General features: G+C 39.5%; 2 protein-coding genes across 9 annotated transcripts in view; one reads left to right on the forward strand and one right to left on the reverse strand.

The window, feature by feature from the left end:
• The window catches only part of LOC111657630 (sodium bicarbonate cotransporter 3-like), a 41105-nt gene extending 21898 nt beyond the window's left edge, over positions 1–19207 (forward strand). For 3 of the 6 annotated variants that reach the window (XM_023409889.1, XM_023409895.1, XM_087175007.1), the window contains 18 exons: positions 3351–3466; positions 4303–4460; positions 5306–5393; positions 5594–5740; positions 6074–6180; positions 7890–8064; positions 9081–9214; positions 9427–9672; positions 10243–10348; positions 10668–10829; positions 11333–11446; positions 11677–11838; positions 12739–12990; positions 13275–13343; positions 13612–13785; positions 14572–14709; positions 15068–15168; positions 16832–19207. In XM_023409889.1, the coding sequence (XP_023265657.1) occupies positions 3351–3466; positions 4303–4460; positions 5306–5393; positions 5594–5740; positions 6074–6180; positions 7890–8064; positions 9081–9214; positions 9427–9672; positions 10243–10348; positions 10668–10829; positions 11333–11446; positions 11677–11838; positions 12739–12990; positions 13275–13343; positions 13612–13785; positions 14572–14709; positions 15068–15168; positions 16832–16913 (2531 nt within the window). In that variant the 3' untranslated portion in view covers positions 16914–19207. Of the gene's footprint in view, positions 1–3350; positions 3467–4302; positions 4461–5305; positions 5394–5593; positions 5741–6073; positions 6181–7889; positions 8065–9080; positions 9215–9426; positions 9673–10242; positions 10349–10667; positions 10830–11332; positions 11447–11676; positions 11839–12738; positions 12991–13274; positions 13344–13611; positions 13786–14571; positions 14710–15067; positions 15169–15546; positions 15596–16831 lie in introns of all 6 variants that reach the window. The other 3 variants (XM_087175008.1, XM_087175009.1, XM_087175010.1) reach the window with 3 other exon arrangements.
• A 448-nt stretch (positions 19208–19655) lies between these two features.
• Positions 19656–27026, reverse strand: LOC111657631 (homocysteine-responsive endoplasmic reticulum-resident ubiquitin-like domain member 2 protein). 3 transcript variants are annotated; one of them, XM_087175011.1, is made up of 9 exons: positions 26952–27026; positions 26222–26582; positions 25009–25086; positions 24172–24285; positions 23858–23988; positions 22947–23060; positions 22350–22637; positions 21450–21564; positions 19656–20851 (listed from the first exon to the last, which is right to left on the reverse strand). In XM_087175011.1, the coding sequence occupies exons 2-9, from the start codon at positions 26366–26368 to the stop codon at positions 20684–20686; spliced, it is 1155 nt and encodes a 384-aa protein (XP_087031137.1). In that variant the 5' UTR covers positions 26369–26582; positions 26952–27026; the 3' UTR covers positions 19656–20683. The 3 variants fall into 3 exon arrangements, with proteins under 3 accessions (XP_087031137.1, XP_087031138.1, XP_023265664.1); XM_087175012.1 differs by having other exon boundaries at positions 24172–24282; positions 26948–27026; XM_023409896.2 differs by having other exon boundaries at positions 26948–27026.
• Between the last annotated feature and the right edge of the window lie 305 nt (positions 27027–27331).

The raw sequence follows: 27331 nt of genomic DNA on the forward strand, positions 1-27331 counted from the left end.
TAATATGGATCTATTGTTTTGCACAAATTTAGACTCTAAAGAGAGGACTTTTTCTGACGTAAAATCACTTGCTGACAATCTCTCTCTCTGTAGATGTCATTAAATTGAACCGCTGGCTACTGTTTATTTTTTTTGTGCTGGTCTGCTGTTCACTCACAACACTGCATTAGGTTCCTTCTGTTCAAGCAGAGTGTATTGGGGGCTTTTTGTTAGATTGTGTACTCACAGCACACTTTAATTGCTGGTATCAATCAGTATTAAAAAAATGCCTTTGTCTCAGAAACAAATACGCTCAAAACATACCGTAGCTGTTCCTTATGCATTTGGTATGATGTAGAAACCGACATAATGCGTCCTAAATCCTTTCAGGTGTAACTTGTTTTATCCTCAGGTGACTGTTTCACTTTGAATACACACAAATATAAATGTCATGCAACTTGTGTTTTTCCCATTGCATCATTTGGCACCCATGCTCTTCCGCTTCATCAATTCCTAAAATTAAACATTCTTTTACCCGATTCAGTGTGTAGTGAGAGCAATGTGTGCCAGCAGCACGGCTAAATATAAGCCAGAGACCATGGTGGGTGTATTGGTACTGTATGTACTATCAAACTGCCACCTACGATGGCTTTTTGTTCTTCCCAAACCAAGCCCTGTCAGTTTATTATTAGACTGTGTGTGCGTGCATGTATGTCGGTTTCGCTCTGGGAATGGCTCCGTTTCAAAGTATGGGTCATTAGAACCGCTGATCACTTGGTGGAAGCTGAATCTGAAAGGTTGGGGTGGTCTTATTATAGCTGATGAGTTTCTGTAATTGTACCCCCTTCTAGGAAAATATACAGTATTTCCCAAGAGGCAATCATCTTGACATCAGTGTATGGGTTATTCAGAGCTCTGGTGTGCACTGTAGGTTGTAAAAACTGCACTGTTGACCCAAAATAACTAACCATCTTTTGAACAGAAATAAAGTGTTAGACAGTATAATACCCTTAATGGGTTATTTAGATGAATTTTTTTCTAGCTGCCAGTAATAGCTGGCTTACAGGTTTCAAATAATTATAGTCGACAATGCATTGATATGGATGGTGCAGTTTTTTAGACATGCACTGTAATGGGATTGAGTTGTCTGTAGGCTATTTATACATATTCATGCCATGAACCCACTGAGCATGAAGTCATGGGTGAAAGACTTGTGTACAGGGCATGCAGGGAATCACTGGTACACTTGTTCTGTCTTATTTTAGGTCCCACATGAAGGCTTTCCAAATCTTAAGTGTTTTTCTACGTCATATAGTGTCCTCTCAACTGTCATGGGTCAGGTTTATGAAACAGAGGCCATTTTAGAATAGAAAAAAATATGGATTCATGGGAACATAGTGTCGTTGCTTGTAATCTCTGAGTCTTTATACAGTGTAATGTAAACTGTAGAAAGAACTGTAGCTCAATACATAAATATATCCATACAACTACTAGACCAAGAGCCTATATAAATGAATATAATCTTATTTTTCACCTTTTTATTAGAAAATTTCCAGTACTACCAGCCCCACATAAGAGTCTGAAAATATGTATCATTTCAGTTATTTATGTTACTTTTTTGCATATGAATGAGGCATCACTGTGACGACACTGTTTACAAGGTTGGTATGGGGGAGCATTCCAGGGCTTAGCCTTGCTGAATGAAGTGTGTTGGCGGATGCAACCTAAGCTAATCCCACCCTTATTCCAAGAGGCTTTGTTGGGTATGTGAGCAATCATGCTCCTGTTCAGCAGTCACCGCTACCCAGCATCCACTGGGGCTACCCCAGGGTACAGTTCAAGGGTATGGCTTACTGGCCAAATCACGTGCTGGCAGAAATTGCACAATTTTTATTTGGGATTAATTGTAGATGAGAAAATGGCATATTACTTAAGCCTTTATAAATAAATTTTGTTTGACGTTGGCTTGTTTACATCTTGATGGCAAAATAAGAAATGTGTCTATAGATGTGGAAAATGAGAAAATATGGAAAACCTGGTAAAAGAAGTGTTACTTCCAAATTTCAGAGGATAGTATGCATATGCTATTCTTTGACATCTCTTCCTCATTTCATCTCCCACTCTCATGTCACTTCAAGTGCTAGCGTTTCCTGTATCTGGTATGGCTCAAATCACATAAGCAATGTTGAAGTGTGCAGCCAATTATGCACCGAAATATTTTAGCTTCAACACTTGAAGGTGCTGAAGTCTGAGGAAGGAGAACTGTCAGGCATATCAAACACAGGCACTCACCTTTACTTTAAAGCTGACATGAACTCGAGTTAAGCAGGACTGACTTAAGAACCAGATTAATGAGCTCAACAGACGGGGAGCAATCAGCAACAGCGCTGTGTGAAATCTATCGTCGTCTCTGTGGAGAGCCATCAGGGATTAAGCCCTGTACAGTATCATCACATCTAGCATGTGATGTTTGTGGTTGCAGAAATCATTTCACCTGCAGCAGAAAATTTAAAAAAAAATATATATATATTAAACAGCAAATTCAACAACTATTGTTTTAGTTTGTTAAACATTTCAGCAAACATTTTATGCATTTCGAGTATTATCAGGTTCATTGACTCTGTTGTATTTCAGTCAGCCACTGATCACTGTTCAAAGTGGATCTCAACTTCTGTGTCTGTTGCCTGCCAGTGCTGCAGGTTTAATTTTAGTCATCTAATAGGGGATGGTGTGGCACAGGGATGCAGTTCATTGCCTGGTACAATAGAAAACCTGCAGTGTCTGAGCTGATTCTCATCCCATTCAAATGTAAGGAAATTTGCTAGATAAAGTTAATAATTTAATTGAATATCTCATAGGTGATACACTAACCTCAGAAGTGGAGAAATGAAGAAATATTCTGACAGTAACACTTCCCAAGACTGATAAGACAGGCCACATAACTAAGGAGTGCAAAATGACCCAAACAGAATGTAAACCTCACACTATAACAGCGCACTAACACACACTAAACCTACTAAACCTACCACACCTACAGTACTGCATCACAAGCAAATGTGGGCAGCAGTGTGATATCAGGATTTTATACCAGGTTTGTTTGCCAAGAGTGAGTAACTGCCTGTGAAATTGCCTCCCATTTGTTGAGCCTGTGCCATAAAGTAGTGGTCTATCACAGATAAACATACCTTGAACTTTTTTATCCATGTCTTCTTATTGAAATGTGAGTAGAGAGAAAAATTAAAGACAAATGGCATTTATTAATGAAATCATCATTTCATGGTGAACCACACAGCTTTTCTCCTCCAGTCATTGCTTCCCAAGTCCTTACAAATTGCCCATCACTGCTTTGTCTCTCCCCCTGTTCCTCCCAGGACCATTGGTGTCTCCGAACTCTGTCCCTAACAACCTGGATGGCAACAAGGCAGTGGAGAGGAGGCCGTCCAAAGTAGGGGTCAGTAGAGAAAGCAGCAGTGTCGACTTCAGCAAGGTAACCTAGCCACAGTACTGAGCACAGAAACAGTCCATCATGGTGGAAGGACCCATGACCAAGTCCATCCGTGTTTTTCTTCAGTTTCTGGACTTTCACAGACATTTCAGTGGCCTGTGTTGAAAAATGCCTCTATGAGAGCCAACATCACATTCCCATCAGCCCTTTTCTTCCAAGCTCAGTAAGAGGCATCTTCAGTCACTGCTCTACCTGTAATGGACTAAGAATTGATCAAAGTAAAAGTCTCATGTAGTTATGTAACTGTGTTTAGTTTTGAAAATTCCTCCCTCACATGGCCGCCATCCATCCTACCATTTTGTCGTTCCTCATCCATTAAATAAAATGGCAGGCTGCCATAAGTAGTTATCATTATAAAACCATCCATTTTGATTGCCAAAAAATAAGGTGCAGTGTTTATATGAGTCAGAGGATACAAAAGAAAGATGAAGGCACAGTGTGTCCTACACGGGGATAAAAAAAAATGTTGCCATGCTCAGATCTGTATTTAGCGTTGTACATAAGAGATATTTATTCAGGGAACATGAGAATAAATGCATAGCGTCAACGGACAATCTTTGCTCAGTACTATGTAGTCCTTAATATAGATACTAACTTATCCGTCATTTGTTATCATAGCTTCCCAACGACCTGCTGCCATCTCTTACGTTTCCACATCTTCATCTCTGTTTGCATGTGTGCACTTCTCTTGCATTTCCTGTGACCAAGTCTTTTTTCATCACAACTTCCTCTTCTTTGTCTCTGGTTTTCCTCTGTTTTATTATTAGTAATTGTCTGTGTATCTGATTGCTCAATTTCATTGGTTCCTGTGGTTTCAGGTGGATATGAATTTCATGAAAAAGATTCCTCCAGGCGCCGAGGCTTCCAATGTGCTGGTGGGAGAAGTGGACTTCCTGGAGAAGCCTATAATTGCCTTTGTACGACTGTCCCCAGCAGTCCTTATCACAGGCCTCACAGAGGTGCCTGTTCCCACAAGGTAAAGTAATTATCTCCAAGAAGGAGATTATGTTTTCACCCGTGTATGTTGATCTGTCAGCAAAAATTACTGAACCGATTTGTATTGAACTTGGTGGAGGGATGGGGCATGGGTCTTGAATTATTTTTTCTGAAGTCCTGTGTATGTTGTTTGATATTGGTCTTGGAGGAAGTCTGCACTTTCTGAGTGCCCTTTTAGTTACCTCTACCAAGGAGGTTAGGTTTTTACCTTTGTCTGTTTGTTGGTTTGTTTGTTTGTATATTTGTTATTATGCAAAAAATACTGGGGTCAGATAAGAAGGCATTAAAGCTTGGTGCAGATCCAGTTAAAGGGGCAGCTCTTTTTTTCTATCACTTTCCTTAACATTATGTGATGAGGGCAATTTCTCAAGAAATAGTGTTTGGATCTTGATGTAAAAAATCAGACATATTCATGGTGTTGAGATCTATGAGATCAAGTGGGCAACACATTTTTGTTGACGGTTTCACTCTATTCCACCACATTAGAGGGGGCAGTACCAAACCAGGAAACTTAACAATGTGCCAACAAAGGCAGGGAAGAAGACTGATAGCTAGCAAACATGGATTTTAACAATGCAGGTATCAAGATATTTGAAAAATCAGCTTTGCAAAAGTTTAATGAAGAAGGAAATGTATTCATCATGTTTATTAGACCTCAAGAATACACACAGTGCGTTTTATTGAGAAAGGATGAATGCTGATTTAAGTCTTTACCAGAAAACTCCTTTGTGCCTTTGAGTTAATACAGTACTTATTGTTGTGATTGTATTACCAGTTACTGCTATTTATGGTGACTCTGAGTTTGAGTGTGTGTCTTGTTCAAAGGTTTCTTTTCCTGCTTTTGGGTCCTCATGGCAAAGGGCCACAGTACCATGAAATTGGCAGATCCATGGCCACACTGATGACAGATGAGGTGAGAGCGGGAAAAATATATCTGATTAATAACGTCATTTTAGCTTGACAGCAAAGGATATATTTGGATTTTGGGATTAAAGATGAACACTGTGCTGGTCTTTTTTTTCTTTTTTCTTTTTTTTTTTTTTTTACTTTTTGTTACCCTTAACATGCAGTTGCAGAGACATTTAACAACTCCTAATAATATTGATTTTGTAGATTTTCCACGATGTGGCATACAAAGCCAAAGACCGAACGGATCTCCTCTCTGGGATAGATGAGTTCCTTGATCAAGTCACTGTCCTGCCTCCTGGAGAATGGGATCCCACGATTCGGATTGAGCCCCCCAAGAATGTCCCATCTCAGGTTACTGAGTCTCCTTGTCAGAGATTATGTTAGCTGCACTTATTGAATAATGTGTACAAAGATGCGTCTATGTTTTACGCTTAATCCATATTGTGTTACATGGATATGATATGAGAGTCACTTAAATTGCCATGTATAACAAACATTGAGAAAAAAAGGTTTTTATGGCAGGTATAATGGCAGGTATAGGTGCAGAGATCATTACCCAGCTTCACTTTATCATACCACTATAATCACACTGAGAGGGCCCCCTTATGGATTTCAAGCGTCATGACAGCATAGGAATTGCAACACGTGGAACCATATTATATTTAAATGTCCTTTGATCTGCAGATGAAGAGAAAGAGACCGCCCCAGCCCAACGGCAATGCGTCTCCAGCTGGAGAGCTGGAGAAGGAAGACGGCCATCACATAGGGCCTGAGCTACAGAGGACCGGGAGGTGAGCACAGTACATTTTCTTGGCACAGCAACTATGATCATTTTTAAAGCAAATGGACCTCACTTTCATTTATAATCTCACTTGTGTTAGCAAATGTGTTGACAAAGAAATATTTGATAATTAAAGCACGTCCTAGTGGAATTAACAACTTCATTAGTCACAAGAAGGCATGTTTAATATATCATGTTGATTATTCTGGGACAAGTGCCTCATGTTAACAAGAGCTGCAAGAAAAGCTCATCTGAGAGACTAAGGACCTCATTTTATCTTCTTTAGTTAGAGTCTTATTTGTGATAACATTAATGAGAATGATGATCAGATGAATTACAAGCCATTAAATATTTTTCACTATGTTTTTTTTTCCAAACATCAGATGGCAATAGAACTTGGTAATAGTGCTCTGTAAACACCATTTCTTTTAAGTAAAAGCTTTTGGAATTTTTTTCTATAAGGTTCCACACATATCATTATTGTACTCTAGACAAAAAATCTATAAAATGTAACATTTTATCAGTTAATACTACTATGTGCTTGTGCAGACACATCTCTACTGTATTCTATGAACCTCAGATGCTGACATTTACAGATAGCTCATGCTGGGCTCTAGAGCCTGAGCCACACAGTGAGGAGAATGGGTTTATTTGAAACCTCAGACAGACACACACCCTCTGCACACAGACATCAGTTTGGAGGTGTTGTATTATTTACAGATTCACTCTGCTTTTCACTGCCACTATGATGGAGCTGCTGGGGGATAGAGAACTATGAGGAAGTGCAAGAAGCTAATGTAAAGGAAGCTATCAGGAATGGGGACAAAAGAGACAGCAGGGGTTGTGGAAGGAGGCTATAGAGGTATTCCAAAGGTGTAGGGGAAAAGGAAATGAAAGAATACCTCACAGCAGAGCAGTTGGACAGATGTCAGAGAAAAGAGACATAGATATACAAGGTGAGAAATCACTCAAAGGCAAAGTACGAAGAGGCATAAGCAGAGAGAAGATGTATGGGTATGGAGTAATTCTAAACAGTATATGCAAGACAAACTGCCCTGGTTAAAATTATTTGGCAGCAAGATCAAAGTGTCATCTAGAATTTGGTGATGAACATTTTTAAGATACACACTCACAATCTCATGACACCACCTTTCTTTCACAGTGGGTACACCGACAGTTTTCATGCTGTCTTAACTCCCGACCATCCAGAGCAATTAGTGTTCAAGCAAGCAACAAACATAAAAACACTCCATACCAATTAAATGTGTAAAATGTAGTAGTAATGTAGTAAATTACCAATTTTTTGAAAATTACAGTTTTAATCACCTCATATTATCAAACATGAATAGCGGAATTAATTTCAACTATAAAAAGAGCAACAGGAATGAACACACTGTAAGAATGGTAATTCACAGGGTCAGTTACTTTGCTTTTAATGATTATTGTAACCATTTACTTATCTAGACTGCTATTACCTTCGCACTACTTTTTAATTTTTAATTGAGTTCTGAAATATCTCAGTGGAACTGATAGATGGATAACTACTTCATTAACACAGTTTATGTGATGCTAAATCAGGTGTGTTCACTTGACTCTTCCCATTGTCTGAACATAACTGATATGTGTTGTATTTTTCTGTAACCATACCAATATTATTGTGTGAGTTTATTGTGTTCTCCTAATTGAAAAATTGAAATTAAAATAATTTTCCCGCTACAGGATATTTGGAGGTTTGATCCTAGATGTCAAGCGGAAGGTACCATTCTACTGGAGTGACATCAGGGATTCCCTCAGTCTGCAATGTCTAGCCTCCGTCCTCTTCCTCTACTGCGCCTGCATGTCCCCTGTCATCACATTTGGAGGTCTGCTTGGAGAGGCAACAAAAGGCAACATAGTGAGTCTGAAAGCTTGGCCACACAAGTCAGTCCTTGTGCTTTTCATGAGCTCAGTGGGAATCAAACCCCTAACCCTTGGTTGTGTAAGTGCCATGTTGCACCAAATGAGATATAAACTTGGTTGTCAAATGTGAGCATTTAGAATATTTTTGCCATTATTGTGCACTTAAAATGAATGTTGTGTTGTTCCCTCATCTGAGCTCATCTGATTTAACTTAATCTTAACAATTTTCCTTCCACCATTTAATGCAAAAAGAGTGCTTTCTTAAACCATCATATTTAACATATATGTATACTTGTATATACACAGTATATACAGTGCTTAAATGCAGATGTGACATATCTACATACAGTTCATCCCAGTTATTGTCATTGCTACCGTTTCACAAGGAAGAAACACATTTTCTGACTACTCTATGTCCTCACTTTTTTATAAAGCAGGTCACTTACTGTGTCAAGAAAAGTCATGATAATCTTTCACCCACTTCAACATTGTATTACTCAGCTGAGTCCATGTGTTTGATTGTGTGGCCTTAATTTACCTGCCACAAAAGGATGTGGTGATAATTTAGCCATCCATGCACTAATTGACTCTCACATTGCAAGCTATTCTATATAGTGTCTTTCTCTTTTTATCACTCCATATCTCTCCCTCTCTGTCTCTCTTTCCTTTCTACCCAGATGTCCTTATTAGGCCAGGGACTGTTGGCATAGGCACAGTCTGTGTGCTGGTGTGTGTGATGCATCTGAGTAAACTCAGCAGACAAGGGCTTCACAGAGATATGACTTTGGACAAGTCAGCAGAGTGGAAATATTCAAACAGTTTATCTAGCTTCTCAGACACAGCCCAGAATGTCTGTTTAATCAAAACTCTGTGTTCTGGTCGGGGGGTCTCTTCCTCATCTCTCTCTTTTCTCCTTCAGCCTTTCCCATTCTATCCTCCTTTGTGTGGTTTCATCTCCCCCATCATCCCTATCTCATTCCCTCACGCCCTCCCTCTCCTCTGTGCCTACAGAGTGCCATAGAGTCTCTATTTGGGGCATCACTGACAGGAGTGGCATACTCCCTCTTCGCAGGCCAGCCCCTCACTATTCTTGGCAGCACGGGGCCTGTCTTAGTGTTTGAGAAGATCCTCTTCAAGTTCTGCAAGTAAGTTCAAGCAAGTTTACTTTTCCAAAGTAAATGAGTTTATGAGTCGAAATATTGATAACTAAACTAAATAGTCTGCACAGCATTATGCATGAGTTATAATAATCTAATGGGCCCAAATGTGCATATCTGCACCCATGTACAGGTGCATAAGTAGACCTCTATTCATCCTCCTCCACCATCCACGCCACGTCTTTTTCATTCTCTCCTAGTGACTACGACCTGTCCTACCTGTCACTGCGGACCAGCATTGGTCTGTGGACAGCCTTCCTGTGTCTTGTCCTCGTGGCAACAGATGCTAGCTCCTTGGTCTGCTACATCACCCGGTTCACAGAGGAGGCCTTTGCCGCACTTATCTGTATCATCTTCATCTACGAGGCTCTGGAGAAGCTGTTTCACCTGGGAGAACACTACCCTATCAACATGCACAACAACTTGGACAACCTTACCCTTTATTCGTGAGTGCTGAGATTTCAGTTACTTTTATATTTAGATTTCATATGAGTCATTTTAGAAACTGAATCCTGTTTCTCTCTTTATAGACAGATGTTACAAAAAAGGATTTTTTTTGTTAGACCACAACCAAAAACCAAGATGAACCATTTCCAGAAACAGAAAACCTTCCGTTTTTCCAGAAGCACTTTATCTGTTATCTGTTTAACTTTGATTATAAATATTTATTCTTGTGACATGATGCATTAAATCCCATACATCATTCTTCAGTGACAAAAGAGCTTTTTTCTTTGAATTTCTTTGAAATCTGTCAGAATTAGCGCCAACATGACACTTTTTAAAATTCCCTCTTCATATCAGGATGTCATGTTGATTAAGGGTCACAGAAATAGTATTTCATTAAGAACACACTGTTCTTATTGCTGAAAACTAATTGTAGCAGCTTAAGCTGTTCCCCAAAGTTAAGGTTAAAATCACCTTCTTGCGAAATAATAACTTTTGCAAAACCTGTGTTTTAAATTAACTTCAGGAACAGTGTACAGACTTTGCTTAGCTTTTGATCTCTTTTTCCCCAGGTGTCAGTGCTCTCCACCAGTTAATGCCTCCGATCAGCTGGAGCAGGAATGGAACCGGACAGGATACAGCCCAGACTCTATCCCATGGAGCAGCCTCAATGTTTCGGTGAGGCAAGCACACAGTGACCTCCAGTGTGGTCGCCAGTAATTACACCCACACTCACAGTTGCATGTAAAGCATTTGTAGAGGAAACAGACATCATCAGCCAGTATTTCACTTTGGACAGACATTCACGCTCACTCACTGATTCATACAGATTCAATCAGGCACATGATCACAATGACTACAACTAGTTGTACAACTACTATTTACCATGACTAAGCTGCCAAAAACTGCTACTGATTCTACTGTCGGTAGTGGAACAGCTAATCTAAAACAGCTTCACAATACTAATTTAATGCTGCCTCTACCTCTTTTTCTTTAGATGTGTAAAATGCTTCATGGGGAGTTTGTGGGTCCAGCCTGTGGTCACCACGGGCCCTATATCCCAGATGTTCTCTTCTGGTCTATCATCCTCTTCTTCACCACCTTCTTCCTGTCCTCCTTCCTCAAGCAGTTCAAGACAGAGAGATATTTTCCCACCAAGGTGATATGTTTGTTAATTTATGTAGATGTAGATTAACTTAAAGTACAGCCCAGTTTTTTTATTCCTTGTTAAACTATAAATATCAATAACTCCACATTTGAATAGGCTGCTTTCCTTCATCTCTGTGCATGCAAGTGTGTGTAGATCCAGCTAAAATCCCCTCACACTATGTAAATGTTTACATTGTGTCAGTCATTAGTATGCAGAAGCAGTCTCATGTACTGAAAGATCTTGTTGCAACCTCCCACACAGTACCAGGGAGTCTGTTATCACTTGGTGTTCTGTGTAGGCTGGTGTTGGTATTGTTTGAATTGTTATGTTTTTATTGTTGATACAAATGTAATTATTACTTTGGTGGATATTGACAGTCACATGCAGTAAATGACTGTGGAGTGTGGATGAATTTGAAAGAGTAACAGTAGAATATAGCATGCATGCCCATCTCAAATGTGTGAGTAAATATACACGTGTTGCTTTTGTGTGTGCGTGCGTGTGTTGTGCAGGTGCGTTCTACTATCAGCGACTTTGCTGTATTTATAACCATCATGATCATGGTGTTGGTTGACTATCTCATGGGTGTCCCCTCTCCTAAACTGAATGTTCCTGACCGCTTTGAGGTAGGCATCTATTCCAGTTGGTCTGTTTATCTTAATGCATGGATGTACAAAATGCAAGAGGGAGCTTTAAATCAGATGAAATTACATCCTCTATATCCTTGTTCTTTTGTAAGCAAATATCTCCATTTACTACTTAAAAGCTAATGAATGTTCACATCATCAAATATTCTCAACTAAATCTTTCATGCCTTATATACTAAATGTAGCACACCTCTGCCTTTTCCCCGCAGCCAACTTCAAAGAACCGCGGCTGGCTGATGGACCCATTAGGGGGAAATCCCTGGTGGACACTGCTGGTGGCAGCACTTCCTGCCCTGCTCTGCACAATCCTCATCTTTATGGACCAGCAGATCACTGCAGTCATCATAAACCGCAAGGAGCACAAACTCAAGGTCAGAGTTACACATCATTTTTAAAGTTTTCTGAAGTGGTATTGTCCTTGGTGTCTTTTTGAATTGTGCCTCTCCCTTCTTTAATATCCAGTGGTGCAAACTGTAGCTGTGCAGCATCTAAGATTAATCAGGGGAAAATCACAAAAGTCATAAAAAAAAATCATCAGAATTAATCGATCATTAAAATCATACTTAATTACCAAATGTAATATATAGTTTGAGTTTTTTGAGCAACAACCCCTCCAAACTCGAAAATACTGCAGAATCAGAAAGGGCTTACTGGAAACTGGTTGTATCCCAAATTATGGGTTATCAATATAAAATGATGTTAAACAGGACTTGCAAAACCCAGTATTTGATTGCATTGTTAGTAAAATTAATGCCCATGTAAATGAATGTCTGCAGCCTTGGCATTTATCCTGTATAGATACCAAAAGTCTTAAACTAAACTCAGTTTCTGTCTGTTTACCTATTTTTTTCTCACTTGTGTTGCCTCCAGCTTGCTTTCTTTCTATCGGTCTATCTGTTCTTTGTTATCTCTACATCTCTCTGATCATCTGCAGCTTGCTCATCCTTCACCAGTTTTCTCTCTTCCTTTCTGTCATCCTGAATTATGCTTGAAGCCAACATATTCTCTTGTCTGCCTCTTTTTCTGCTGAGTTCATCTCACAGAAATGAGGCATTTTTATTCCTCAGGGTTCTGCAGTGCTGCTACTTTAAAAAATAATCACAAACCACCTTGAACATTCCAAGTATGCATGGGCAAATTACATTTTTTAAAGTTTAGGCTGCTCGTCTTGTGTAATTCTCTTACTTTATTTTACTTGACATTTGCTCCACAGGGAGAAACACTCATCACTATTACGGCAGCTCTCAGTTGTTTCTTTGTGTATCCTACAGAAAGGCTGTGGCTATCACCTGGACTTGCTGGTAGTGGCAATAATGCTGGGTGTGTGCTCCATTATGGGCCTGCCGTGGTTCGTGGCTGCAACCGTCCTCTCCATCTCCCATGTCAACAGCCTGAAGGTGGAGTCAGGCTGCTCCGCGCCGGGAGAGCAGCCCAAGTTTCTGGGCATCCGAGAACAGCGGGTCACTGGATTCATGATTTTTATCCTCATGGGTTGTTCTGTTTTCATGACTTCAGTGCTCAAGGTGAGATGGCATAATCACTATTATAATAGTAACTGGAATAATAAAATTGCACCCTCCTGGGCTTTTGTTTCAGTGCACCCATTGTCAGTGAGAAGGTTGCATAAATGTCACTGAAAGTCACTTGTATGTGTTATTTATTCAATATGTTGCACATGTTTTCAGTTTTCTGCCTGTTTAATGTATCCTGGCGCAACACACACCATGTTAGTCTTTCCTCTCCTATACTGGAAGATGAATGATTTGTGGGTTGTTATACTGTCTTGTTTGACTTGTGCTCTTTACAGTTCATTCCTATGCCAGTCCTATATGGAGTCTTTCTCTACATGGGTGTCTCTTCCCTCAAAGGCATTCAAGTAAGACGCTACTCTGCTGGTCTTTGAAGATAATATGCCCTTTACTTCTGAACAGAAGAGCAGTCATCAGCTGTTAGTAAAGATGCGTTTGGCCCTTGTAGTTCCAAACCTTTGATCGTAATTCAGAATCCTTAAAAGCTTTTGTTAATCGTGTTCCCTCCTCTGAATAATGTATTGAATTCCCTCGCTTCCTGCCGTCTTTGCAGTCTTTTTCATTTGCATTTCTTATCTCCCTCTCTGAGTCTCTGTCCTCTCATTTCCTCCGTAGTTCTTTGACAGAATCAAGTTGTTCGGCATGCCTGCCAAGCACCAGCCTGATCTCATCTATCTTCGCTATGTGCCGCTGTGGAAGGTCCATATCTTCACCCTGGTGCAGCTCACCTGTCTGGTGCTGCTGTGGGTCATCAAGGCCTCTGCAGCAGCTGTTGTGTTTCCCATGATGGTAATGGCTTCAACCTCAGCAATTGTCTCTCATTTTATCACTTCACTCCTACTACATGAGATGTTTAAAGACGTAAAAGCAGATCGAGATAGAGCCTCACCCACTCAACTATCACACTACATTAGAGTGCGTAACAGCTAGTCTATCATCACTAGTCTATCATTTTAAATTTAAATTTTCGATTTTTAAGACATTAAAGATTTGGTTTTATTGTTTTTATTATTATAGCATATTTTGTGCTATGAAATCTTTGATAATAGTTCACATTTACTCATTTGGCAGATGCTTTCATTCAAAGCGTCTTACAAGTGAGGGACGACACTTAAGTTTACGTGCAGTAGAAGACCTTGGTGTAAGTACTACATTTGTTTAATTAGTCCAAGGAGATCAAGTAAAGAAGTGCCACAAAAGTGCATAGTAAGTGCTAGTAAGTACTAGTTTGGCACCTTAGGGTGTTAGAGGTGCTCTCGAAGAGATGAGTCTTCAAGAGAGTCTTGACGATAAAGACGGATGCCCACGCTCTGCTCTGATAGCATTCATTAGCTCGTTCCATCATCAGGGAACCACAGACGAGAACAGTTTGGACTGTGATTGTCTTGTGTGCAGGATGGCAATGCCAGACGACATTCCTTGGAGGAACGTAGTGGCTGAGAAAGAGAATAAGTCTGTATGATTGAGTTTAAGTAGATGGGTGCAGACCCAGGAGTTACTCTGAAGGCAAGCACTAGTGACTTGAATTTGATTCGGTCGTGGGTAGCAACAGTTTCCTTGTCTGTGTGTCTCCAGGTTCTGGCGCTGGTCTTTATCCGAAAGCTTCTAGACTTTTTCTTCACCAAGAGAGAGCTGAGCTGGCTGGATGACTTGATGCCAGAAAGCAAGAAGAAGAAAGAGGATGACAAGAAAAAGAAAGCGCGTGAAAAGCTGGTAAAACTGTTTTAGTTTTTTCCTTCTTTTTGTAGTGACAGTCAGACAGCAATTAAAGTAGAAACGTAAGATGTTTGTAGTCTGTATAGTTGGACAGGTAGACTGGCCATGCAAGAATGAGACAGGTTAACCTTTGAATCTAATGCATCAGATGTAAATAAATACAGCCACGTGAGATTCATAGAAAATCCGGTTTTAGGCTGTGTGAACATAAAACAATATAATGTCATACTACCCAGCCAAAAGATGTATATGTTAAATAAAATAAAACTGTATGACACAAGTGTTTTAGCAGGAGGAGCTTCACTGCAGTAACAGCTGGTTTTTAATTTATGCTCCCATTGCTGCTTCCACCCAGGAGGAAGAGTCCAGAATACACGAAGAAGAGGAAATGGGATTGAAGGTTGGCTTTGAAGGTTCAAACCGGCTCAGCATCCCAGTGAAAACACTCTCAGGGAGGTGAGTGGTTCCCATAAACCACACTCTGATGCCCAATGCTGCAAATGCCTAGTGAGGCATTAAGCGAATTCTATTTTTAGTTACACAGCAGTGCATCACTCCAAAAGTGTCATCTTTTCTGATTACATTTTATTATTTTTAATGGTCAGATACTCATGAGGCAATTTGACGATGGCTTCAAATGCTTTATGGATGAGATTTAATGTAAATGGTTCCCAAATTATTTTACTACCTCCTTAATCTATGTCTTGATGGCTGATAAGATCCAGAAAAACAGTCCAGAAACACATTTTCAGATCCATCATGTTACATGCAACTTGAAATGGTTAATTCTGACACTGGTAGTCAGCTGTGTGTTATTGTGTCCATCTTGAACAGATCATACAGAATAGGACTAGTGACCCACAACCTCCCAATGGAAGAAGAGGTAGCAGGGCTGTGTGTCTGATGCAGAACATCTGACCTACATGGCTGCGCTCTAACCCCGCTCACTGATACTCAGACAGTTAGCGCATGGCTAGAACTGTCAGTCCTCAGCTATTTGAAAAACAAAAACACTGGAATAAAACACACTGCTTTGTGTGTTGTTGTGTTCGTTCGTTTTTGAGTATTTGAGGGCAAATGGTCTGTGATAAAATGTTTGTTTAGTTGAAATAGCTTTAGTCTTACTAACTAATAATGTTTACGCAATCAACTCGTGACTTTTGCCTCTAATACAAAAGGACCACATTCCTTGACACATGTTAACACTGAACATAGTGCGTGTCACCTGTCAACTCTTTTTTAGCTTTTTCTCTTTTATGATTGAATTTGTTTTAATCACTGAGTTATAAGCATGTTTGCGTCTGCTTGTTTGAACTGTCACTGCACTGAACCCTATATGCCTGTCTTCTCTTTGTGTTTGTGTTCATGTTTGTGTATATGGGTGTTTGTATTTGGCATGTAGTTCTGATTCTGGCCTTTTGGTAGTAAATATCTCTAATGAAATGAAAGCAGTTACCTCGTGCACAGATTCTTGTGCCCAACCTGAGAAGTGTAGTGGAAGGTAGCGATGCCATCTCCTGGAGTTTTCCAGATCCCCAGTTGGGAGCAATTATAGTATCATAATATTATGTGGACAAAAAAGATGACTTAATGTTGTCCGTTAGGGACTACTGTATCTGTAAGACTAAAAGATTATCTTTGTTCTGAAGTGAAATAAAATTAAGTGTTTTGTTACCTGGAAGGTAGAAAACAGTTTAATATCTAAAGCAGGATTTTGGAAATGTACATTAAATTAGATTAAAATTGATACGGCCCTTTTAAGTATAAATCCATAGGGAATGTAGTATTGCGTGTTGGGTATAAGTCTAAATCTGTATAAAGATGCGGCTTAATTCAACAGCTTCTTTAGCTGTTAATTTGAGTATGTTGACAGGAATACTTTTATTACAAAATTAAATTAATGTCGCTCATCTGACTTGCATAAACACATTTCAACATTTAAAATTTGCTGCATATTTTAACACTTTACTGTAGGTGGTAAAATCTTGTTCTGAGTGTACTGCTAACTGAGATTTTCAGCTGAACAATCTCAGAGGTGCAGTTGCTCTCCACCTTTAGCATCGCCATAAATTTGCAGAAGCATTCATCTTGTCTCTGTGTGTTCATCTCTGTATGACAGCCAGGAGAAGGTGGCCTGCGTTAGAGTCGACGTCAGCCCAGACTCACCCGGAGGAGGTTCCACTGCCGAGACCTTCCTGTGATAAAAGGGAGGCCCTCCTTCCCTCCTGATACCGTCTCCCACATAACACTCTACCCCGCTGACGGGCACCATCTTAGTGGGAAAGGGGGCGTAGAACTGGAGCAGCACAACCTGCCTGCACAGCTCCCAAACCCCCAGGGCTGTGAGTCCTACTCCACTCAAGTCTTGAAGTGAGCAGCACATTTACAAATGGCTGCCGTGATGTACTGTAGAGCACACATCTCCGAGGAATGAAGGAATTCTGCTGTTACTGCCCACCGACACTCACTGTTTAGGAACTAGCAATTTCTTATCACCCACTTAAACCACAGATGCCAAAGGAAGGGGCCTCACTGATGGGGATTTCAGACTGTGCAAATTTAATTTTTACCTTTTAACCCCTTGTATATTTTAATTTCAATTTTACTGTCATTGTTTTAGCTGGTCCCAGTTCTGTACATGTTTGCTTCTTGCAGCTCCGTTGTCCTGCACTGTTTGTTTTCATGCATTTTAGGTCAGATTGAGACCTTTCAGTAAACTACACCAGCTTCAAAACTCATTTGATTAAAGCCATTCAGGTGCTGTCAGTGACAGATGGTTATATTTCATAATTGGTCTGACACAGTAAATGACACAAACCAAAACAGAGGTACTTTCAAATAGATACTGATACTACTACACCACACCACTACTGCATACATCTTTATAAATTTACTTAGAGATCATTTCTCCATCCTACAGGAGAACACTCAGTATTGATATTGCTGCTCGAAAGTTGGTCATTTGTTCTCACTATAAACCTCACTATTCACATTATTCTATGTGCTGTTATAGAAATATCATTGTATGTATGTGTACTGTGTTCTTTTCATTCGTAACATTAGAGAAAACCTACTTCTGATGCCATATAAAGTCTGTACTGTACAGTAAGCACTTTGCCAGTATAGTTTCTTACATAGAATGGATTATAGTGTGTTGATAAAAAAGGTTACTTCTCCTCCCACAGTATCTATAGAGCTGTTGTTCAAATGTCAGTTAAACAACTCAGGAATCTTGAAGGATTTCTGACTGTGGTCACTTGATATTTTTGTCACAGGGCAGCGATAATTAACTGTCCACTGTATTCCTGTCATCGCTGGTATCACAACTATTTTAATAAATGATGTAAATCATAAAAATATAGTAAGGTGCAGAATAAAAGAGAGAATATTTGTGACCCCAGTTAGTCGCACCCGTTTTATACTGTCAGTTTTAATGTTGGTTATAGTGTGTGTGTGGTGTAAAGATAATTTGGTATGTCTAGCGTTGCAAATCATTTTATGCAAAAATATTTCTACAGTAAATGTAAAAACTATTGTATTCTATGAAGTTGTTCTTATTTTGCTACGTGCAGTCCTGTTTTAGCAATAAGTATTCCATACCGTGCAACGTATGGACTCATGAACCTAGCTAATATCCAGGCGAAGAATAATTTGTGAAACGATTTCTGTGTCTGTTTCATCGGCTCTGTCTGTGTGTAGCTACAGTGACTCTACGGACAATAGCTTATGTGCCTTGTCGAAGCTCTTTCAATGTGCAAGTCTTGTACTGATAATTTAAGTGTTGAGATCAGATATACAGGTACACACACGATGGCACACAAATGCCAAAGACAGGCCATCATCACAAGATGGAACCAGTACTCGGCTCATTTGCGGAGGCTTGTCTGTCGTAATGTTTTTCCACGTTTGAGCCACCGACTCAAATGATGTAACTCGAGCTGTCCTCCGTTTTAAAAATGTAACCCTAACTACTGTTTCTGTGTGCGTGTTCTACTGTCACAGCTCTAGTAATTGCTCACAGCATAAAAGCTCTGTAATCAATATTGAGGTACTGGTTTTTTTGAATGATCAGTGAATGTCAAATTATTTTACTGTCAACATCAAAAATTGAAGTCTGTGACAATTTGCCAACCATCTCTTTTGTAAAAAACTAGATCTTAATTTGAAATTCAGTCATATATGGTTATAGCTCTACAAGTACACCAAGTACTTATAATTTCATAATATTGTTTATTTTGATTAAAAAAAGACCCTGTGCTCACATCATGTTTCTCAGTTCAGATATTTTAGCTAATAGAGGTGGATGAAAAATATCAGCAACAAAAAGGATGTTTTACCCTCCATCATCACACCAACATCACTTTGTAAAAAAATGCATTTGTTCTGATGTACGGACACACAACATCAGTGAAGCACAGTGCATCCTGTTGTTAGCTTGAATGATGACTTTTCTGTCATGGCAGAATGGTGCAAAGCAATAAAAGTGGAAACATGGTGACGTCTTTCTGTCTTCATTTGAATCATTGAGCCTCAGAGTGAACACTTCTTTCTGTTGGCCTGCCTTTTGCTTCACCTTCAATCTTAGATGGACTCTGGACTCTCATCACATTGAGAAAAATGCAGATTTTCTTTTTTTTTCCACCTAAAGTTCTTACAATATTGCTAGTGTAGAATTCCTGTAATGTATAATGCACTGTCAAAACTATGGCAGGACCAATACATTAACCAGGTATATCACATATATCAGCCTAGATTAGCTTATGGCAGATACGGGTATTGGATATCAGCCATTAAGTTATAAGAAACTGAAATATAAAAATGCCAAAAATCAAAGATTTATAAACAGTGTCCACATATTCATACTTTGAGGGCAGTTACAAGTTTGTTTTTCAACTGCAAAATTCCCACACTCAGTATCTTGGTCACAATTATTTACACATGACTACATTACCATGAACGTAGGTTTAATAAACATGAATATTATTATTGGTACACAACATGATAAATGTAACAGCAGCAGCCATTTTCACAAACTTGAGAGGTGTGTGGTCTTTTCCTACATGAACTCTGCATTGTGGCAGTGCTTTAACAGTAGGAAGTTTTAAAGTTTCTCCTGTCCGCTCAACGCCACACGGCTTAAAACGCAACAGTCGTCCTGTTTGATATTCCATTAGTGGTGAAAGCTCAGTTCTTCTGTCTCACTCATTTCTTCCATTCTGTTTGAGAGCATTAGTGGTACACTGATTCATTTTTCAGTAGCCGACATCACTCTGTGTTACACTTCAACACAGTACACAATGTGTTCAGACACATTTTATAAACTTTCAAGCCAAAATCACTCATGTCACTTATCACAGGTGCTACATGACTCAGGATAACTTGCTGTGAAGTTCAGCTTTTGGACTAAAGTGGCCCTTTTTCAAATACACCCACCATTACAAAAAAATAATAATAATCATTACAATTCAAACAAAACTATGTCAACAAGAATTGTAGCTTCTTACAAAGAAAAAAAGAGATTCATATTGTTAAACACAAGTAGTGCTGAAATTACTTGCCTTTATAAATGTGCCTTCTGTCCCTATATATATATATATAAATTATAGAAACAATGCATTGGCAGACACTATTATTATTAATATTTTCACTATGTTTACAAGGCATCACTAGGAATCCTCGTTCATACAAGTTCAACTAATGTTCTTTTCATGTGACAGTTCAACATGTTTGTCCTTGTGCAGACAAACAAAGGTCAATATAAAGTGACCGTTTTTTCTCTTTTCACGTTAAATCAGTCATTTGTGTTTCTGCTCAAAGTCTAAGATATGGAGTAAAGAAGACTACTGGGAAACTATAACACTGCATTGCAACAGAAAAAGAGGTTCCCCAAAGCGGGAAGGATGTTAGTCCTCCTCTTAAAGAAAGAACATGCTCCTGTGGAAAAAGTGTCTCGGCTCGTGGTGCCCGTGGTTCAGTTAGCAGCGTTTGGCGGCCCCTCTGGGATGAGTGACATGAAGAAGGTTATGATGAATGACCACGTGGACGACAGGAAGCCTGTTTGGGGAGCACTGTTCGGATCCTCTGCTCCTTCCTCTCCACTTTCCCCGTCATCATCCGAGCCGTCATCCATCGCTCCTTCCTACACAAGATGAAGTCAAACGATGAGAACACGAGAGATGTTCCACACTGCAGTAATGTACAGTGTCTCTTGACTACCATGCATGTGACATACTTGACTGTGAAACTAGATATCCACTAAGCTAACAGCAGCAATAGCTCTCTAATGCAAAGTTACTTTCAATATCTGAGCAGACTCATCATATGCAGATAAAGTATATCAAAAGCCGAAGTCTATTTGGTCCCTCATGAAGTTTCCCTGGAAGCTCAAAAGTGATGGTACTGTTTTCATTTCTTTCTTTTAATGTCTTTTTATAGAAAACTTTAATTTCCGCAAAGATTTAAAAACTTCCGTTTTAGTTTTTCTTTGCCACTTTTTTTAGTCTCAGTTATATTTACAACCAACATCAGGAATTTAATTCTCATCATCTCATCTGAAACCGATTTCCACTTTCTGAATCCATCTGCTGAACTACACTGAAAATCATTTAATGATGTGGAAACTGGTACTTGGTTGAAAACATTACACTACAGAAACAATCGTTGTTACAGATAAAAATCCCATCAGCCCTGAGGGTAATGGTCTTGGTAAAGCTGAGATGGATGAGAAAGGTAGTGACCATTTCTTGTAAGTCGTGGTTTTGTAGCTCTCCCTCCATGTCGTCCTGATTGGCTCTGTCTCCAGGGAGCTGGAGTTCGTTCTCCAGGTTGAAAGGAAACCAGCCAGCCTGGTGCCTGCAGACAGAAACAACCAAATCAAGCTCGCAGTTCACAAGTTTCCAGTGCCAAAAATCTTTTTGCTCATACATGAAACAAAAAAAACAGAGAATGTATAACCTGAATTTTGCTATATTATATATTAGTCAAAATGACTGTTATTCTATAAAGATTTCTAAAAATTGTACTAGATTTAACTTCTGTTGAGTGACTAACCAATTTATCAACAAACAAAACAACTACTTGCCAGTTAGTATATTGCAAAACTACTAAGGGCCTTCAATGCAGCAAAGAGAGCAGCATGATTTTATGTTGAGTAAAACATGACAAGTCTACTGAAGGAAAGAGAAAGTATTCAACTATTGTGGTTTTGATTTCTTCTTTGACTGATTTTAATGACATCCATTTTTCCGAAAAGAATTGGTTCCTCAAGGCTACTGTTAGGAAATTCAATGTGAGATGACATTGAGGCTCAAACACTAAAGTTTGGGTGTTTTTGTCAAAACGTACGAGTGAAACACCCCTGAAAACCCATTTATCCAGTCATGTGACCTTGACAATATTATCGTAGGATGACCCATGGCAACAATACAATAGCAGGAGGAGCTCTAGGATAAATCAATGCCTTTAAATGAACTTTGTATTACACAAAACATTTTTTATAGACTGTTTTGATGTAGTTTTGTCAAGGAACAAGCTCTTTATCATGTTGGAGGTGGAAGGCATTTTACGAAATAGCCCCGATGCCAACTCGAATGCAGCGGCAGGTTCACATACACAGGTAAAGTAAGAGGATCACTCACAGGTAAAGCACCAGCATGGCCATCATCACCATGACAAAGCGGCTGAAGGAGGAGTAGAAGTAGACTATACTGAGTAAGATCGCAGCACGAGAAAATGTGTACACCCAGTCCAGCCAATCCCAGTTCAGCTCCTCCTCGTTCAGGATCTCCCCTCCCTGGGCATTCATTTGGACCTCTGCGTTGCCACGGCGATCTGCTTGAGGTCGCTGGCTCAGAGGATCAGGCTGGTTAGACTGAGTCGAGGGCTGGTCTGGCCTGAGGTGCTGAGACGAGGCGGCCAGTAGCTGACTGGAAGGAGAGAGAGACAAACAGGATGTGATTATTGAATTAATAATTTGAGTAAAGTTCATTTAGTTTCATTAATTTAACTCGGTAAATGTAATCTTAAAAATTCATGCACTTAATTCCTTTTATTAAAATTCTTTAAAGTCTTCACTACATATATCATGTATAGACACACATGGATGTGAACTGCAATTTGACTGGTTGGTGGAGGTGTACAACCGCAAGGCGGTAATTCTAGTTTGTGTTGTTGTTTGAACAATGTTCTAAAAAACATTGACCAGAAACAGAAAACAGAGACATGAAGGGACTTACTAATGCATGTAGTACTGCCGTGCGTACAGCTGCTGCCACCACATTAGTGTCATGGGGTTGTAATAAGCGGGCATGTTTGTGGGAGGAGTTGACTGTGGAGGATACTGGTTCCAGCTGGAAAGAGAGACATTGCATTACAGTTACATTTAACTTGTCAGATGACATTAGGTACAAGATCTGCTAAGGACGCAGGACGTTATCAGTGGCTATAGCTTTAAGCAACAACCTAATTCATTTTCCAGTCAAGACAAAAGCATACAGTCTATCCTAAGTGTTGGTTTTCATGTGTTATCCTTAACAAACAATTTTAGAATGTGCAATCTGACTATGCAAACTAAACTAAACTAAACTAAACCAGTTAAATAAAAAATGAAATTAAATAAAATGTCTCATCCTGCTGCATATTATATGATGTTCCAATATAGTTGGGAACTCTCATTTAGATCCTTTTTGCATGAAGCTTTTACACAGCACAGCGAGAGGGCTCATTCTCAGTGTTTCAAAATTTATTAAACTGATTTGATTTTTGTTTAGCACAGGAGATGATACAGTTTGCTCTCTGCTTTTACCTTGTGCTGCAGCTGCAGCCTTTATGTTAATCTGATGGCATTCGATTCAGGCGTGCCATGTTGACAGTCATATGGAAATCTTAATAGGTCCAATGTAATAAGACTGCCGTCCTGACTTTCACATAAAAGTGAGTGAGGTGCTTATTTAGACATTATTTGCTGTCATGTTTGCATAATGAGGTGTATGTATTTGATAAATAATCTATAGCTCTGGAATGATCACTTAAAGCGTTTTTTTTTTTTTTTTTATCCTTAGTTGCTCTAATCGCTTTGGTGAAAATAAAATACCCTGTAACTTTACACTGCAGATGTTATCAAAGTTTCACCAGTCCAGAAGCTTACCTGTGCATATATTGTGAATACATCTGGTGGTAAGGGAAGGGTCCAGCTCGCTGTCTGAGTCCATCAGTGCTCTCCCCTGTAGATGACTGGAGCTGATGACCAGTGGAAGGGCTATTTGAGTTTGTAAGGGGCTATAACCAAAAAAATAAGTTCTGAATATTTATAATAGTTCATGGCTCATTTTGAAAAAAAAACAAGCAATATTTTTCAAATCCTCAGGGAGCCATACATTACAGCAGTGAACTGGATGATGAAAGGAAATGTGGTGATGATGAAATGAATGGAAAGGTGTAACAAGTGTGTGGGTGACCCACCGTGGGACTGGCCAAGTTCTCCTGAGGCTTGTTACAACGGCTGCCGAGGGGCTTTGGGGAGCTGGGAGGGGTTCTTGAGGCGCACACAAGATGGAGCATATGGTACTCATCCTGCTGTAGAAGCCAATACAGCTCATTACCACACACAGTTTAACTATTGCATGTTCAAAGAAAAAAAGCTTCTTACTTTTAAGGGTGAACACTGTGTCACATAACCAATACACAACACTTCAGAACACTCACTTTTAGCCGTTAAGTTTAAGCAGTCAAATAATCTGTGAACTACAAAGCCCAGTTTAATGTTTATATGGTGCTGACGTCTGCTGCCCTTTCACGACCCCATTACACTGTTAAAGATTTACAAATGATAACTGTCAGGTGCATGATTCAAATCAAGATAAATTGGATTAATCAAAACACACACTAAAATATGGAAACATTCATTCCATAATGTCCAAAAACACAAAGACAATACATGAAAGAAACTTCCTCATATGGCAAATGAGGATAAATATACATTTATGACTATCATCAATTACCATATTGGCATTTTTAAGTGTGTTCTTCCAAATAAAGTATGTGGGCAACTGGAACCTCTGCACAAACTCAGAGAACCATATCTTCCATTACAAGATTTAACTTAACTGACACTAAGGCACTCATCTCAAACTTAAGACTTAGACACAGGTGTCCACATACTTATGGCCTAATAGTGTATGCAGCTGTTAAAAGCAGGGATCAGGCAGCTCAATTGCTCTTTGATGGTCTTACAATGATTAATCTAGTAACCCTTTGTTAAACAAGCAAACCAGGCCTACAACAACAGAGAGAACATACCTTTCTGAGCACATCTTTTAAGGTAAAATGATCCAAAAGCAGCTTCCCAGAATACACAAGCCTCTGGTCTTTGGAGCTCTAATGACAACAGGGTCAGAGGAGGGAGTCTGTATTAGCAACAATGTCTACAATGTACTGGAGTTTGCTTAATTCGGTTTTTCCTTTTTAAAGATTTTTTTTGTTTAATATTGACAAGAACACAAGAACAAGCAGGAAAACAGCAAACGTGGTCATGTAGGTGACAACATCAGAAGGCAGAGATTCTATGAGTGAGTAATGAGGATAAGATCGTAGTAACCTCAACTGGGATAAGTGGGTCTTAACAGTGGATTAAACTGGCAGTACAACAAGGTCAGTGTGTGTCCTCTTAAAGCCTACATTCACTGTATGGGCCTTCAGGAGTTTAAATTGCCTATTTTAAATCCTGGCCACATGCAATTCTGGGTTCAGGTTGCCTTATTGTAAAATCTGCCACAGTTAATATCTGCTAAATTACACTGACAAAAGTGCAGCCGTTACAGAGATTACTCTACAGCTTTACAAGGGAACAGTTTGTCCATATGTGTTTACAATGATTGCATCAGAACAAGCAATGAGCAGAAAGGAAGGGGAGCAAAGTCAGATTAGCAACACAATACAACAGGACTCTAAATGCCTTCTTTTCACTGTGACGTCAAATCTACAGGCTCCAAGGCTCTTTCAGCTACTGTGACTCTAGAGACCCAATTTCTTTCCCCTTCAGAGAATAGATCAAGGTTAATGGTCTGTGTCACTTTGATGATTATTCAACAGCAATATGAATCATAGGGGAAGTTTAGTAGAATTCAAACAGCAAGAAAAGTTCACCCAGGAAACGTTGTCTGTGGCTGTGTACACATTTCTTTCACGTTCCTCCACATTAGCTCTGAGTGGAAATGTGAATCTGACATCTGACATGCCTGGTTTTATCATGAACAATTTACTTCTTGAGGTCAAACGCAGAGAAACACATACATGGCATCCCGGTGACCGAGCTGATTATGCATACCATGATGTTAATGTGTCACACTATTCTGTCAAACTAAACAATACAGGCAAAATAAACAACACAAAACATGAAAGATGTAACTCTTCCTTGTGATTCAATAAGGGTGATCAGCTGGCTGGGATGACAGAGAAGTGTAAAAGATTACAGAAGAAAGCAGCATTGAGTGGATCAGAGTGAAATACTCACTGGTTTACTTGGGTATACATCAGACAGGTGTGCTTTGAGTTTCTCCACAGTCCAGTTCTGGTAACAATTGATGGTCTGGTCACCGTACTTCTGGTTGGGAGCCCTGATGACAAGGGTAACAGGACTGTCCACAACAGCTTGATCCATGACTCAAAACCATTTGTCTTCAATTGGAAAAAAGGGAAGAAAAAAAAAGATCTGGACTGCCCTGTCTAGGTTCTGGCTCTAGTCCTCATAATATTTTTCTAGTGGTTTCCGGCACCATCAGAGCAAAGCTTTAATGTTATGTAAAGTTTGGTGTTGTTAATCTGTAGATGCAAGGTGTTTCCTGCAATTCTGTACAGACGGACACAGCTGGAAACTGGAGAGAAAGGAAAACATGGGATTAGCGTGAACCCAATAACATATTAGTTTGATGTATGACGGACGATTAATGTGTGCTACAACCAAGCAAGCAGAAATCTGGCATTGGATATACCATGACAAGATTATCTGACAAAGAATAACCCGTTACTTGTTTGAATTCCGTTAAGTACTAGCTAACACTAGTCAGGGACATTTAACAGCTGGCTAAGCTAACGTTAGCTTCAGTAGGTTTTCTGCTACTAATGTTAGTCAAGTCAAGCAGAACAAGTTGATAGCTAGCACACTTAGCGAGCCAAATCAAAACAATCCGGTTTTACTAAGATATATGTATAAAACCGAGTCGTGATAGACCTGGTTTACCTGCCTGGTGCACCCACAGTGACCGATATGTTGCCCACTTGTAACTCCAAGCCTTGGCTGAACCTGGGTGACTTCTTCGTTGGATTTGGAATGGTTGTCGACATCCAATATTATGGTTCATTACCGCCACCTACTGGGTAAAAGTGTGCATTGCAACAGAGACAAGATTAAAATCCATAAAGCATAACTACACGAAAAAAGAAACCATGGATTGAGTACTTATGCGAATAAACACAGAAAATGTCCAGATAAAAATGATTTAATTGAATTGCAGAATTTCAAAGTCAGGTACTGAATAGAAATATACAATATATACATGAAAAGCAGTATTAGAAAAGTATGATATGGACAGTGTGTACAGATGGTGCCGCTCCTCCAGTCCAG

Source organism: Seriola lalandi, unplaced genomic scaffold (genome assembly GCF_002814215.2).
Source record: "Seriola lalandi dorsalis isolate HSWRI2012SDOR001 ecotype SW California unplaced genomic scaffold, Sedor1 jcf7180002054408, whole genome shotgun sequence".
NCBI lineage: Eukaryota > Metazoa > Chordata > Actinopteri > Carangiformes > Carangidae > Seriola > Seriola lalandi.